General features: G+C 36.2%; 1 protein-coding gene across 1 annotated transcript in view; it reads left to right on the top strand.

The window, feature by feature from the left end:
* Positions 1-5,732, top strand: part of ZNF280D (zinc finger protein 280D) — a 224,735-nt gene extending 219,003 nt beyond the window's left edge. Inside the window, exons 20-21 of the mRNA XM_049773627.1 lie at positions 2,691-2,746; positions 5,000-5,732. Coding sequence (XP_049629584.1) covers positions 2,691-2,746; positions 5,000-5,591 — 648 coding nt within the window. The 3' untranslated portion in view covers positions 5,592-5,732. The remainder of the gene's footprint in view (positions 1-2,690; positions 2,747-4,999) is intronic.
* Positions 5,733-13,468: the final 7,736 nt, after the last annotated feature.

The raw sequence follows: 13,468 nt of genomic DNA, 5'->3' as shown, positions 1-13,468 counted from the left end.
CACCAATTGTGGGTGGTAGGTGCAGCTGGCATGGTTCCTGCATGGTGGGGACCTGCCCACCCTCTCCTCCCTTAATTGCCATTTTCAGCTGCATAGTTTGTTATATATATATATATATATCTTTTGAGAATAGCATGAATCATAGCAATAGTAAGGTGTTTAATTTGCATGTGCCCGGCGGCCCTGGCTTGATCCTCAGCATGCCATATGGTCCCCTGAACATCGCCCAGAGTTCTTCCAGAGCACAGGAGTAACTGCTTGGTATTGCCAAATATGGCCCAAAAAATGAAAACAAAAACAAAACCAAAAATATGACTGGCCTGAGATCTGTATATTTGGACTTTGGGGAAGTGAGTATGGGTACACCTCTCCTCCTTCTTGAACTTCCAAACCAAGTCCCTCATTGCTCAGTATATGGCTCAGCCCCATATACTTCATTACTTTTTGATTATTGATTAAATATCATAAATGAATATGCTTGGTTAATGTTTGCATTAAGAATAATTTTATTTCTGTATTCCCTCTTAAATATCTTTCTTCCTCCCATCTTTAAATATTTTCAACAAAAATTATTTTTCTTCACCAACTGAGAATTTTATCCCAGAATAGAAAGTTTTGAGGACTTTTCATAAAATTATTTTAAAACTGTATTATAACATTGTTATTTACCAAGTTCATAATACAGTTGTTATAAGCATTAAAAGTTCAAACATCAGGGCCCGGAGAGATAGCACAGCAGTGGTGTTTGCCTTGCAAGCAGCCAATTCAGGACCAAAGGTGGTTGGTTCAAATCCCGGTGTCCCATATGGTCCCCCGTGCCTGCCAGGAGCTATTTCTGAGCAGACAGCCAGGAATAACCCCTGAGCAACGCCGGGTGTGGCCCCGCCAAAAAAAAAAAGTTCAAACATCAGTTCCACCACCATTGTGACTGTCCCTTCACTGGTGTATCCAATTTTCCACCCTACCCCACCCCCTTTGCAGACACAAACAAGTGTACTTAATATTGTTTGTTACAATACAGAGGCAAATGGAATGATCAAATTTTAGGTCAATAAAGTCGATTTATTAACATTGTCACGTCTCTCAATGGTAATAAAGTCATTGTTTTAGGATTTAATGGGCTGTTGTTGGTTCTAGTTGAGCCTTCTTTGTTACTGCTTAGGCTCGCTGAGCTTGGTGGTCTTCTATGCAATTTAACCATTAAATTAGCTGTAATTTTACTGGGCTGACACTGCTGTGAAATTTTGAGGGTTTGTGCAGTCAGGTCTATAAATCTGGAATAAATATGTTGGCTTGGCAGTTTGATAGGTTTAAATTATGGACCAGTTCTGTTGGAAAGTTTAGAACATGGCACTGGGCTGATGTACCTTCAGCAGAGAAGAGAATCTGAACACCCCCTTCATGAGAAGGCCCCAGACTTTTCACCCCAGACCAGACTATATGGAAAGTGTGGTGGACATCATTTTCTTTTGGAGCTTAGTATAGGAGTTGAGCTATTTTACTCTAGGGAAGATCTAACGTAAAATTTTCTAAATGAGCTAGGAAAATATATCTAAGCAAAGATATAGCTGAACTTAATCTTAAGCTAAGTTCCTTCCCACGTGGGGGAGTTGGTTCTGCTTTCTGTTTTCCAATAAACTTTTCTATCTTCTTAAAAAAAAGATATAGCCTAGCATATGCATACTAATAAATTAGGTTTTGTTTATATTAAAGTATTATTGACCAAGAATTTGGGCAGTTGTGTATCAGGATGTATAAGCCAATATTTTTCCAAAATTATGCCATATTTGAGCCTTCAACTCATAATTTTATACCAAATATGCCACATTTATATGTTTGATATGTCTCTTTTTAGTATTTAATGACGAATGAATATTCAAACATTAAAATTATAGACTGTTAACTTGTGGTCATCAAGAGTAGATGCAATTAAGATATTGTATATATAGCCTGGTTGTAATCTCTTGGATCATTTGTATGACTCTTTATTTTCTTTGGTATTTACAATGGAAATGTTTTATTTCTTCGCCCTCAGTTAAGAACAGCTTGACAGTGGGAAAGGTGATCTGAATTTGATTTAAATTTAAGATGAATTTAGACATTTATTACCTAAGTATCTGTCCTAAGTATGTATAAATTCATGTGGATGAAACTTGTTATTTAGATTTGGCATGTTTTCCATTCAAGTAATTTAATTATGGCTCATATTTGAAAGAGAGTCTAAGACATTCAGAACTTGTTATAACTATTATAACTGGATAACTCCCTACCTTGATTTGAAAACTTGATACACTGAAATTCCTGTTTTTAATGTTCAATCTTTATTTTAAATATGAAAATAGAAATAAATTAACATATTTTCTATATAATTAATATTAGATTTTATTACTTAAATTCCTTTTATAAGAAAATCTAGTATAATAAAAATAGTTTGTTTGGGGGCCAGTGAGATGGCACTAGAGGTAAGGTGTCTGCCTTGCAAACGCTAGCCAAGGAAGGACCGCAGGTCGATCCCCTGACATCCCATATGGTTCCCCCCAAGCCAGGGGCAATTTCTGAGCACTTAGCCAGGAGTAACCCCTGAGCATCAAACGGGTGTGGCCCAAAAACAAACAAACAAACAAACAAAACAAAAAATAGTTTGTTTTAACTTTAGCCTTGAATAATAAAGAAAAATATTATCATTTCAGGAAATTGTAAGATCTGATATACCTGAAGGAGAAACAGAAGCATCCAATTCTGAAAGGTAAATAAAAGGAAAAAAAAATCTCTTGAAATTCAAGAAATATAAATTAACATTTGAGCTGCATTATTTTAGTTAATTGGTAAAGGGAAATTTAAATTTTTTATTTGATGCTGCTTTTAGCAATCAAATTATACTGAATTATATTTTGAAATTGTAATACAGCAAATATTTGTTGCAAAGTTCTAATTGTGAACACTTTAAAGATGGAAATACATTTGATGTTATTAAATTTTGCTTTAAGTACTTTCTAGGAAGTAAAATTTAACAGATTTTAATTACCTCAAGAAAACTATCAAACTGTTAAAAATTATAGGAATGTGAAAGTTTTTGTAAATGGGTTTTCTTTAAATCTATTTTTGATTATTTGTAAATATCTTTTAAAATTATAGTTCTTCAGGCAGATGGGAATGTTCCAGACATCCTTGGGACTTGGGGGCCACTCCCCAACCCACCTGTTCACACCTGAGTGTGTGTACTTAGCCCCAGAGGCTAGTGCTGCTGAAGAGTACCTAGAAGAATGAAAACAAGTTTACTGAGATATAAAGTAGCATGTTAATGACTTGTATTATAGTCCACTTTCCAATTTTGTGAATTTAGTGAGAAATATCAGTAAGATTAAATTTGGAAACTGACAGTATAAAGTAAGATTTGTAATTTTCTTTTTCTTATTATAATTTAATTATTGCTCTGTTGGACATTAAAATGTTCTATATTCATTATTTTTTATTTTTGTCTTGATGAGCACCTGGGACTTAGGATGTAATAGATTTGCTCTATTTCATAATTAAGTATATTATAAATCAACAATTACTAAGATTATAATATTGGTCCAAGATTAATCTATAGACATATAAAAATAAAACATAGTATAGAAGCAACTATATATATAAATTAGTAAATAATAGCTTTTTAATAATGTTGCTTTTATATTTGGGAAATTTATTTGGAAAAATATTTCTAAATTTTTAGGGGATTACTATGAGATATATATAATTATTGGAGAATAATTAGAAATCTGTCTCTATTATTCTTGATTCACTAGTTCTTGTTAACATACCCCCATGGAAGTAATCATCTAGACACATTTCATATATAATCTTATACATATACAAACATGTGTCTGGATACATATGTATAAATATGCATATTGTATACTTATTGCACATATATTGGCATCTGACTAACATGGGTCTTGTCAACTGTTACTTTAGGCAAAATAAATTATTCAAAAGCTAATCTTTAAATAACATTATTTTGTGTGTTGGCCATAATTATTTTTTATGAACATTATAACAAAATACTGGTATTGGAGGATTTGGCTATATTTTTTAGGCACATATTTGTAGTTTTTTTTTAAGTTAAACTATTAAATAGACAAAGCTATGACTGTAAAAATATAATGACAGTGGCACCACTAAGAGTACAGCAGGTAGTAAGTTTGCCTTGCATATGGCTACCAGGGTTTGATCCTTGACATTCCATATGGTCCCCCAAACTCATCAGGTATAAGCCTGAGAGCACAGTCAGGAGAAAGCCCTGAACACTACCACGTGTACTCTTCCCAAAAATCAGTATATTTTCCTGTCTTTCCTCATATTTATGAAAATAAATATTTTTTATTATTCTTGTGGGGTGCTCCTAAGCCATACTCAGGGGACCATTAGCCACTTCTGGCAATATTCAGTCAAACAAGCCAGGCCAGAATTTTTTCATGCTTGGCTGGATGGTGCAATATGCTCTAGTTCAGAAGTACCAGAGCACCTCATAGTGTTCTAACTCTCAGATGTTGGTCCAAGTAAGCCTTGAATCCCTAACTCCTGTATTCTCTCTAAGTTCTCTCTTTTTAAGTGTGACTAGAGTTTTGACTCTATTATTTAAGATTTTTAAATGGTTGCCTCCTAAATTGTAATATTATAACAAGGACTGTGGATGTTTTTTTTTTTCTTGGTGGGCAGATGTCTTTGGCAAAACTTAAAAAATAATGTTCTGGGCCAGAGAGATAGGACAGCAGTATGGCGTTTGCCTTGTACACAGCTGATTCAGATGGACAATGGTTCTAGTCCTGGCATCCCATATGGTCCTCCTGCATACCAGGGGTGATTTCTGAGTGCAGAGCCAGGAGTAATTCCTGAGTGCCACCGGGTGTGACCCAAAGAAACAAAACAAAACAAAAATGTTTTTAAAAAATTTTTTGTGTGGTGTTTAAATGGGTCATGATATGATGGAATAGCTAATAAAATATTTTATTTTCAGTGAGCAAAAACCTTCAAAGGATGAAAAATATGAACTTGATGCAGATTCATTTGAAAGTTCATCAGCAAGGAAAAGTAAAGAAAACATAACAGTTTCAGATAAAGAAAACAATACCCATCTTCAACACCAAGAACCTGACTCAAAAGCTTTGTTTGGCGATAACTCAAGTATCATTGCAGAGAATGTAGAAGAAAAACAAACAGAGCAAATTTGTCAGGAGATGGAACTGAAGATGTACAAGAGTTCAGAAAGCACATGTGATCAGATTGAAGCACAAAAGTCCAGTGAAATTATGTTTTCTTTAGAAAATATTAGAGATTCGCAATTAGCATATGGTGATGTAAGAATTGATGAGTTTTTGAGAAACAGAGATGAACCTGAATCTGGCTCTAATACTTGTGAGCAGGGGAGTACTGGTTTGGAGCCATTGACTGCATCTGAAATACTTGAGTGTGAAGCCTCAGCGATTCTTCAAAAAGGGAGTGCCGATTCTTCAGCCAAAACTGATGAAATAGTGTCTACTCAAATGGAAGCTATTCCTGACGAAAATAGCTTTCGCACAACTGAAACAAATAGTAGAGCTGGTAGCTGAAAAGGTGAACTGTCGGAATTCTCAATGTTAGGGACGGAGCAATGGCACAGTGCTTGGGGCTTTTGCCTTACTCGTGGCCCAACAGGGACCAACCCAGGCTTAATTCCCTGAATTCCATATGGCCTCCGGAGCCTGCCAGGAGCAATTCTGATCACAGAGCCAGGAGTAACCCCTGAGCGTCTCCAGGTGTGACCTCCCAAAAAGAAATCCTCAATGTTATTACACCATTAATAAGAACATTTGCAGCAGTGCTACCAAATTAGCTCCATGGTATGTTTTAGATTTCAGAGGGAAAGTGGTCATTTGCATTTTTATCAATACATTCTATGTTATTTTTTTTTTAAAAAATCAGTTCTCTATGATCATTTTGAATTTCCAAGAAGCTTTCAAAACAAAATTTTCAAACGAATAGGATTTTCATAAAGTTAATCTGTAGTGCAGAAGTCTCATTTAAGTTTCCAAGAAAGAAGAACTTGGTTGTCAATATGAATTCATTATTTTAAATTAGTTATATTGAGAAAACTTTTGAAACTCATCAATCATAAACTAAAATTCCATTTTACTTATATATTTTAAGTAATTCATAGAAATTTGAAAACCACATGCCTTTAGGAAGCATTTGATATAAAGTTATTGCTTATTGGCACTATTTGCTTTATTATGAAAATAATGCTGGGAGGTCAGAGAGATAGCACAGCAGTAGGGTGTTTGCCTTGCATGCGGCCAACCCCAGAGGACTCCGGTTTGTTTCCCAGCATCCCATATGGTCCCCAGAGCCTGCCAGGAGTGATTTCTGAGTGCAGAGCCAGGAGTAACCCCTTAGCGCTTCCAGGTGTAACCCAAAAAACAAAAAAAAAAAAAACAAAAAAAAAAAGAAAAAAAGGAAGAAACTAATGCTGGTAAATAGAACATACTAAATTAAATGATCTTTGAGAATTTGGCTGGACATGAAAGTAATTTTGGTTAATGTAAATCCCAGAAATTCAGAGCATGTAAACAGAATATTTGTATGTAACTCCATACATGTAAGCTTACCTAATTAAACTTTCAATGAAAGTGAAATTATTAAAATATAAATTTATATTTGTGCTTTATGTCATTGTATAAATGTGTAGAAAGCCCTTTATCATACTAACTATATTAAATAGAAATCTAGTGTTTGAAATTTCTGTAGCTGTAATGCTTTTTTATCTTTAGAAATACACCCCTTAAAATGAACTAGAAACAAGCCAAAGTAATGTAGATATTGTAAATTTATTGTCATTAATTGAGCCTTGTTTTAAGTGATTTTTTTCCTTGTTGTAAAATGTCCCAAATGAAGCCTATTACATAGTGATGTTAACATTGGTTTGGGATGGTAATTTATCTGTAAGATGGTTGCTAAATTGATTTTTCAGTTTTTTTATCATACAGAACATAATAGCTATAGAAATGAATATGAAAAATAACAGTTTGCTTTGAAGTACTAATAAATTTTATTTAAAATGCTACAATTTTACTTTTATGTGTTTCAATTCTTTTTTTATTTTACCAAACTTATTCAGTGCTTTATTGTAATATAATCATTTATCATTTTTTTTAATTTTAATCAAAGTTGATTACATATCTTTCACCGTAATATTTTAGGTACATAGTGATATTAAATCAGGGGCATTCCCACCACCAATGTTATCCTCCCTCTACCCCTGTTCCCAGCATACGTCCCATATACCCTTCTTCTACACCCCCCCCCAGGCTGCTATTATAAGTGGTCCTCTCTGTGTCTAGTGTATTGTAAATTGGGTATTGATTCTGTTGTCATATACCCCTCTTTTATACCCAGGCTGCAATTATAAGTGATCCTCTCTGTGTCTAGTGTGTTGTAAATTGGGTATCAATTCTGTTGTCATTGGCTTTGAATTTGGTGTTTAAGTTTGATTTTATTTCTACTTAATATTCATATGACTATTTGGTCTTGGTACCCTCCATTATTCCCCCTCCATTTGAGGGTTGGAACAAGATGGTTCAAGTTGTGTACTTCTGTTTGAAGGAAGGAGAAGAAAAAAAATAATGATAAAATAAAATGGTGCAAAAATCAGACAAGCAAAAAAATGGGAGGAGTTCTTCTAGAGGTTATATCTATCAATTTAAGAGCAGAAGGGGTAAAGGAAGAAAAACATAACAGCAATACAAAAAAATAAAATAAAAGATTAAAAAAATCAAACAGAAAACTCTAAAAGCATCAGAGCAATATTGACAGCTTCCAAACAATAAGCACAGTTCTGAAATGAAAACAAACTAAAGCTCAAAAAAGAAAAAAAAACGACAACAAACAATACTAACAAATCTAAAAAAAAAAAAAAAAGATTTGTGCTATTCCTTTTTTTTTCTTCTCTTGCATAGGCACAGTAAATATTGGGGAGATTAGAAAGGGAATTCCCTTGGCCTAAGAGATATAGGGTTTCTCTGCCCTTGAAGTTACTGTCATGGGAATAACTACAGGCTCCGTACATGCTCTTTCACTCTCCCCTAGGTCCTTCTGTGGTGTCTGGAAACTTTCCACTCTGTCGTGGGTGATAAAATCATACCTCTGTAGGTAGAGATTTTGATATTTGCACAGGTCAAAGGATGGAGCCTAGGATGAAGTCTTCCTTTATGGTTCTCAGAGTTGTGATCCATCACTGTTGTTTTAATCAGTTTTCTATAATTGGTGATCTTGGTTTTTACCCCGATCCTAGGACGAAGCCTTGGATAGAATCTTTCATTATGTTTCCAGAACTGCTCAGATGCAGTTGTTTCAGTTAGACCTCTGGAATTAGAGATCTTGATTGTTGTACATATCATAGGCCAAGGCCTAGACTAGGGACCTTTTTATTGGTCCCAGGATATGGTCTGCCCAGTCATGTTTATCAGAGTCAGTCTTCTGTAGATAGCAAAGTTGGCTTTTGTATAAATCAAAGAATGACATGTCTTCTGGTTTTATCTTATTGTTAGGAGGTGAGATAAGACTACCTGTCTTAGACCAAGTTGTTGCCATTTCCTTGGTGTCAAGATGACATATCAAAACTGGCATATATTGGTGTCAGAGCAGTATCAGGAATGTCCCAGAGGGAGATTGGCGGAGAGCTATGTTGGTTCTATGTCTGAGATCCCGGGTTTGGAGTTGGACAGTCATTGTCTAATTACCTGGATTCTAAATTGGGTTCACATGGCATGTTCAAGGTGGGAGGTGTCCCTGTTAAGTGTATGAGTTCTTATTCCTAGTAGATAAGAGTTTGTTTCTATACGTACTATTTCCCCTTCTTTAATATGCCTTTGCAAGAAGAAATGGTGCTATATTCTATTGCTGGTGCATGTGGGGGTGAGAGTGTCAGGCTCCATCACCTCTGTGCCCTGGTTTTGACCTGAACTATTATCCCAAGCAAGACTTTTTCTTGTAGGTTTTTATATCAAGCAGAAACAATACAGGTAGAGTTAAGGAAGAAAAGAAAGCAGAAACAAGACCAAAAAGAATAAAAGATAGCTATTTATCTATATGTTTATATATATATACATACATATAAAGGAAAAATAAAGAAAAATAAGTTTAAAAATTAAGGAAATAAAGTGATGCAGGAGACTACCTTACATTTGGGGATAAATAAATTAAGAGGTAGTATTATATAGGTCAACTTATCAAGGAAATATAGGCTTCTCCGTTCTTTTGAGATTTTCTTGTGGGTTGTGGGATCAACTGCACATTTTTATCATACACCCTGGTCTTCTTGAGATTGAGAAAATAGTTGCGGCACAAAGGGCTCGGGTAGAGTTCATGTACTGGAGATTCTTCTGGAGCTGAGTTCGGTATCAAACAACATTCTTTCTCCCCACATCCCCACCAGCACTGATTGTTCTTGTTCTTTATGCTGTGTGTCAGTCTCTGTGGTGTGAGATGGTACCTCATCATTCTTTTGATTTACATCTCCCTGATGATTAGTAATATGGAACATTTTTTCATGTGCCCTTTTTTGCCATTTGTATTTCTTTTTTGAGACATTGTTCATTTCTTCTCCCCATTGTTTGATGGGGTTAGATTTTTTTTTCTTGGTAAATCCTGTCAGTAGCTTGTATATCTTAGATATTAGTCCCTTGTCTGATGGGTATTGAATGAATAGTTTCTCTCATTCTGTGTGTGGCTTTTGTATCCTAGGCACTATCATTAAAAAATAATTAGGGCAAGCCAGGGGTGATTTCTGAGTGCAGAACCAGGAGTAGCCCCTGAGCGTCAAACGGGTGTGGCCCAAAAAACCAAAAAAAAAAAAAATAATAATAATAATTAGGGGCTGAGAGATAGCACAGTGGTAGGGCATTTGCCTTGTATGCAGCTGATCTCCAGCTGACTCTGGTTCGAATTCCAGCATCCCATATGGTCCCCCGAGCCTGCCAGGATTGATTTCGGAGCACAGAGCCAAAAGTGGCCCCTGAGCACCACCAGGTGTAATCCAAAAATCGAAAAAACAAAAAAAAAAATTAAAAGTCTGATTATTTTTATGGTTACAATTTTTATCACCTTTGCTTTGAAATCATACCATGCACATACAGGTTTATTCTCCTGGTGAATTACTGAAACTCAAGTGATCCTCAATCTTTTAAATTTTTTTAAATTAAAATCATATTTATTTTAAAATTCATTCATGGTTTGTTTTTAGACAAACAGTGTTTCAAGATCAATTTCACCATCAGTGTCAACCTCTCTCCACCAAAATTACCAGAGTCCATCCCATGTCACACACTGCCCCCCTCCATCATGCCTACCCAAACCTGCCATCATAACAGGCACCATTTTAAGTTTGGTTGTTAAAATGTGAGTCTCATGATTTCATTGTTATTGACTTTGGCTTGGGCATTTAGTTCTGTCCTTATTTTTTTTTTACTTGATTTGTTTTTGTTCTGGGCCAAACCCAGTGACACTCAGTGGTTACTCCTTGCTATGAGCTCAAAAATCACTCATGGCTTGGGGGACCAGATGGGATGCCAGGGATCGAACCAAGGTCCATTCTGGGTCAGCCACCTTTAAGGCAAACACCCTACCACTGTGCTGTCATTACAGCCCCATTCTGTCCTTTCTTAACACCAACAACGTGCCTGAGACCACTTGGTCCCTGTCCCCCATCATTTCATATTTGTCTTTCTCCTCCACTTATTCTGTTTGCTACTCTTGACTATATTCTGGGGCTTACTCTCTTAATTTATTGTGATGCTTAGTTTCTTTAGTTCACTACAGCTAGTATTTGTGTGAAACATATTTTTCCTTTTTATAATTTTAGCCTCTGTGGTATAGACATTAATAAAATTAATTTTGTCATCTAATTAAAGCACTTAGTTTCTTTATGAGAAAAGTTTTATATATTCAGTTTCTTTCCTTATCATCTTGATTTCTCTGAAGTATTTTTTCTCATTTTATTCTACTGAATTTGGGAACTATATAATGTATACTCTTGTTTTTCAGTTCTTTTTGTTTGTTTTTGTTTGTTTGTCTTGGGCCACACCCATTTGACACTCAGGGGTTACTCCTGGCTATGTGCCCAGAAATCACTCCTGGTTTGTGGGGGGGGGACACCATATGGGACACTGGGGGATCGAACCGCAGTCCATCCTAGGCTAGCACTTGCAAGTCAAGCATTTTTCAGTACTTTTAAACAGGGTAACCTTAGAAAGTTTTCCAATGTAATATTAAAATATAAAACCAATTCTGTTTATACTTTTTCAGCACAGAGATTAAAAGTATTTAAAGGCAATGACTTTTCTGAAATTATCAAATGGAGAGCAATTATCAGTGGGAGATCCTTTGATATTAACAAGCCAAGGATGACTGGAATATTCAGATTTGGCCCACTTCCAGTTAGACCCAGAATGGGATGTGGAATTTTTTCTTTAAAAACATATGGACAAGGGGCCATAGAGATAGCATAGAGGTAAAGCAGTTTGCCTTACATACAGAAGGTCATTGGTTCAAATCCCGGCATCCTACATGGTCCCTTGTGCCTCCCAGGAGCGATTTCTGAGTGTGGAGTGAGGAGTAACCCCTGAGCACTACTGGGTGTGACCCAAAAACCAAAACCAAAACAAAAACATATGGATAAAATAAAAACATTTTTTATTTTGGCCTACAAAAATGTATTATGGTTTTATTTAATATAAGTTCTGCTTGCCACTCCAGAAATTGCACTATGTTTTTATTAATAATTTTAATTATTTTAATCTAATCATAAGCAAGGATGTGAAAAACATCAACACCTCTTCATTTATAGATTAAAAGTAGACCCTTCTGGGGCTGGAGAGATAGCATGGAGGTAAGGCATTTGCCTTGCATGCAGAAGGAGGATGTTTCAAATTCTGGCTTCCCATATGGTCCCCCAAGTCTCCCAGGAGCAATTTCTGAGCCTAGAGCCAGGAGTAACCTTTGAGTGCTGCTGGGTGTGACCCAAAAACAAAAACAAACAAAAAAAATAGACCCTTCTGTAGCTAGCTCAGCCGCAAGTCAGATGAAGCCAGGAGCAATGACCTAATTCATGATTTCTAATCTCCTGGGTTTTATTTTATTATATTGTGTTTGGTTGTTGTTTGTTTGTTCTTGGCTAACTTGTCAGCCAAACTATTTGCAAACCATAAAAAGGTGACAAGGTGCCAGAGTGATAGTATTTGTATACCGCCCATCTGGGGTTCCATTTCTAGCATACAGTATTGTCCCCTGACACTATTAGGAGTTATTCAAGAATTCAGAGCCAGGAGTAAACCCTGAGCATCGCCATGCTCCAAAAACAAGACAAAGAAAAAGTGCTAGGCCATAGGAGCCACCATCCACTTCATTGGCTAATATTGACATACTAAATGAAAAAATGCTGAAAATGAGATAGTAATAGCCCAATAGATGCTGAATTAGAAAGCAAAGATATAAGATTACCATTTACCCTGCCCCCACTGCAGCTCTGTAGAGAAAATGGAATGAAACCCCCTACACCCCCCCACAATTTTGTAGTGCAGGGGTCTCAAGCTCGCAGCCCACGGGCCATTTGTGGCCCTCCATTCAACATTTTCTGGCCCACGGCCGGTCTTCAAATATCGCAGTTCCATTTGGGGTATGCAAATGTTTAATGCGATTTTTTTCTTACTAATGCAATTTTTATTGTGAATATATGGTAAGCGAATAATTGCGAATACTTTGCGCCTAGCGCAGACGTCATTTCCGCTGCTCCTGCCCACTGTCTCTTGCATTATCGGAGGCCTAAGGGGGAGAAGTTTATTACAGAATTAGATTTTGTCATACCTTCATCATGACTTCATCAAAGCCTGCAGTAAAGAGAAAGATTGATGACGAGCACAGACAATTTCAGGAAAAGTGGGAGACGCAGTATTTCTTTGTTGAGCACAGGGGCATCCCCACTTGTCTTATTTGCTCAGAGAAAGTTGCAGTGCACAAGGAATACAACTTGAAACGCCATTATTCAACTAAACATGTTGAGGAATGTGCAAAATATCAAGGAAATGAGAGAGCCAAGCGGGTTGCCAGTCTTAAAGCATGTCTAATGAGGCAACAAGATTTCTTCAAGAAAGCAACCAAAGAGAATGTTGCATCAGTCGAAGCTAGTTACATGGTTAGTGAGATGATTGCTAAGGCAGGGAAACCATTCACAGAAGGAGAGTTTGTTAAAAAATGCATGTTTCAGGCTGCAAGTATTATCTGTCTGGAAAAGAAAGGTCAGTTTAGCAAAATCAGCCTTTCTGCCAACACTGTGGCAGAGCGCATTTCCGACATGTCAAGTGACATTTATCATCAACTGTGTGAGAAAGCCAAATGTTTTGATGCATACTCAGTTACTCTTGACGAGGGCACAGATATAATAGACACTGCGCAGCTC

This window comes from Suncus etruscus, chromosome 5 (assembly GCF_024139225.1).
Source record: "Suncus etruscus isolate mSunEtr1 chromosome 5, mSunEtr1.pri.cur, whole genome shotgun sequence".
Classification (NCBI taxonomy): domain Eukaryota; kingdom Metazoa; phylum Chordata; class Mammalia; order Eulipotyphla; family Soricidae; genus Suncus; species Suncus etruscus.
The sequence above is the reverse complement of the archived record's forward strand: the minus strand, read 5'-3'. Positions and strand labels throughout refer to the sequence as shown.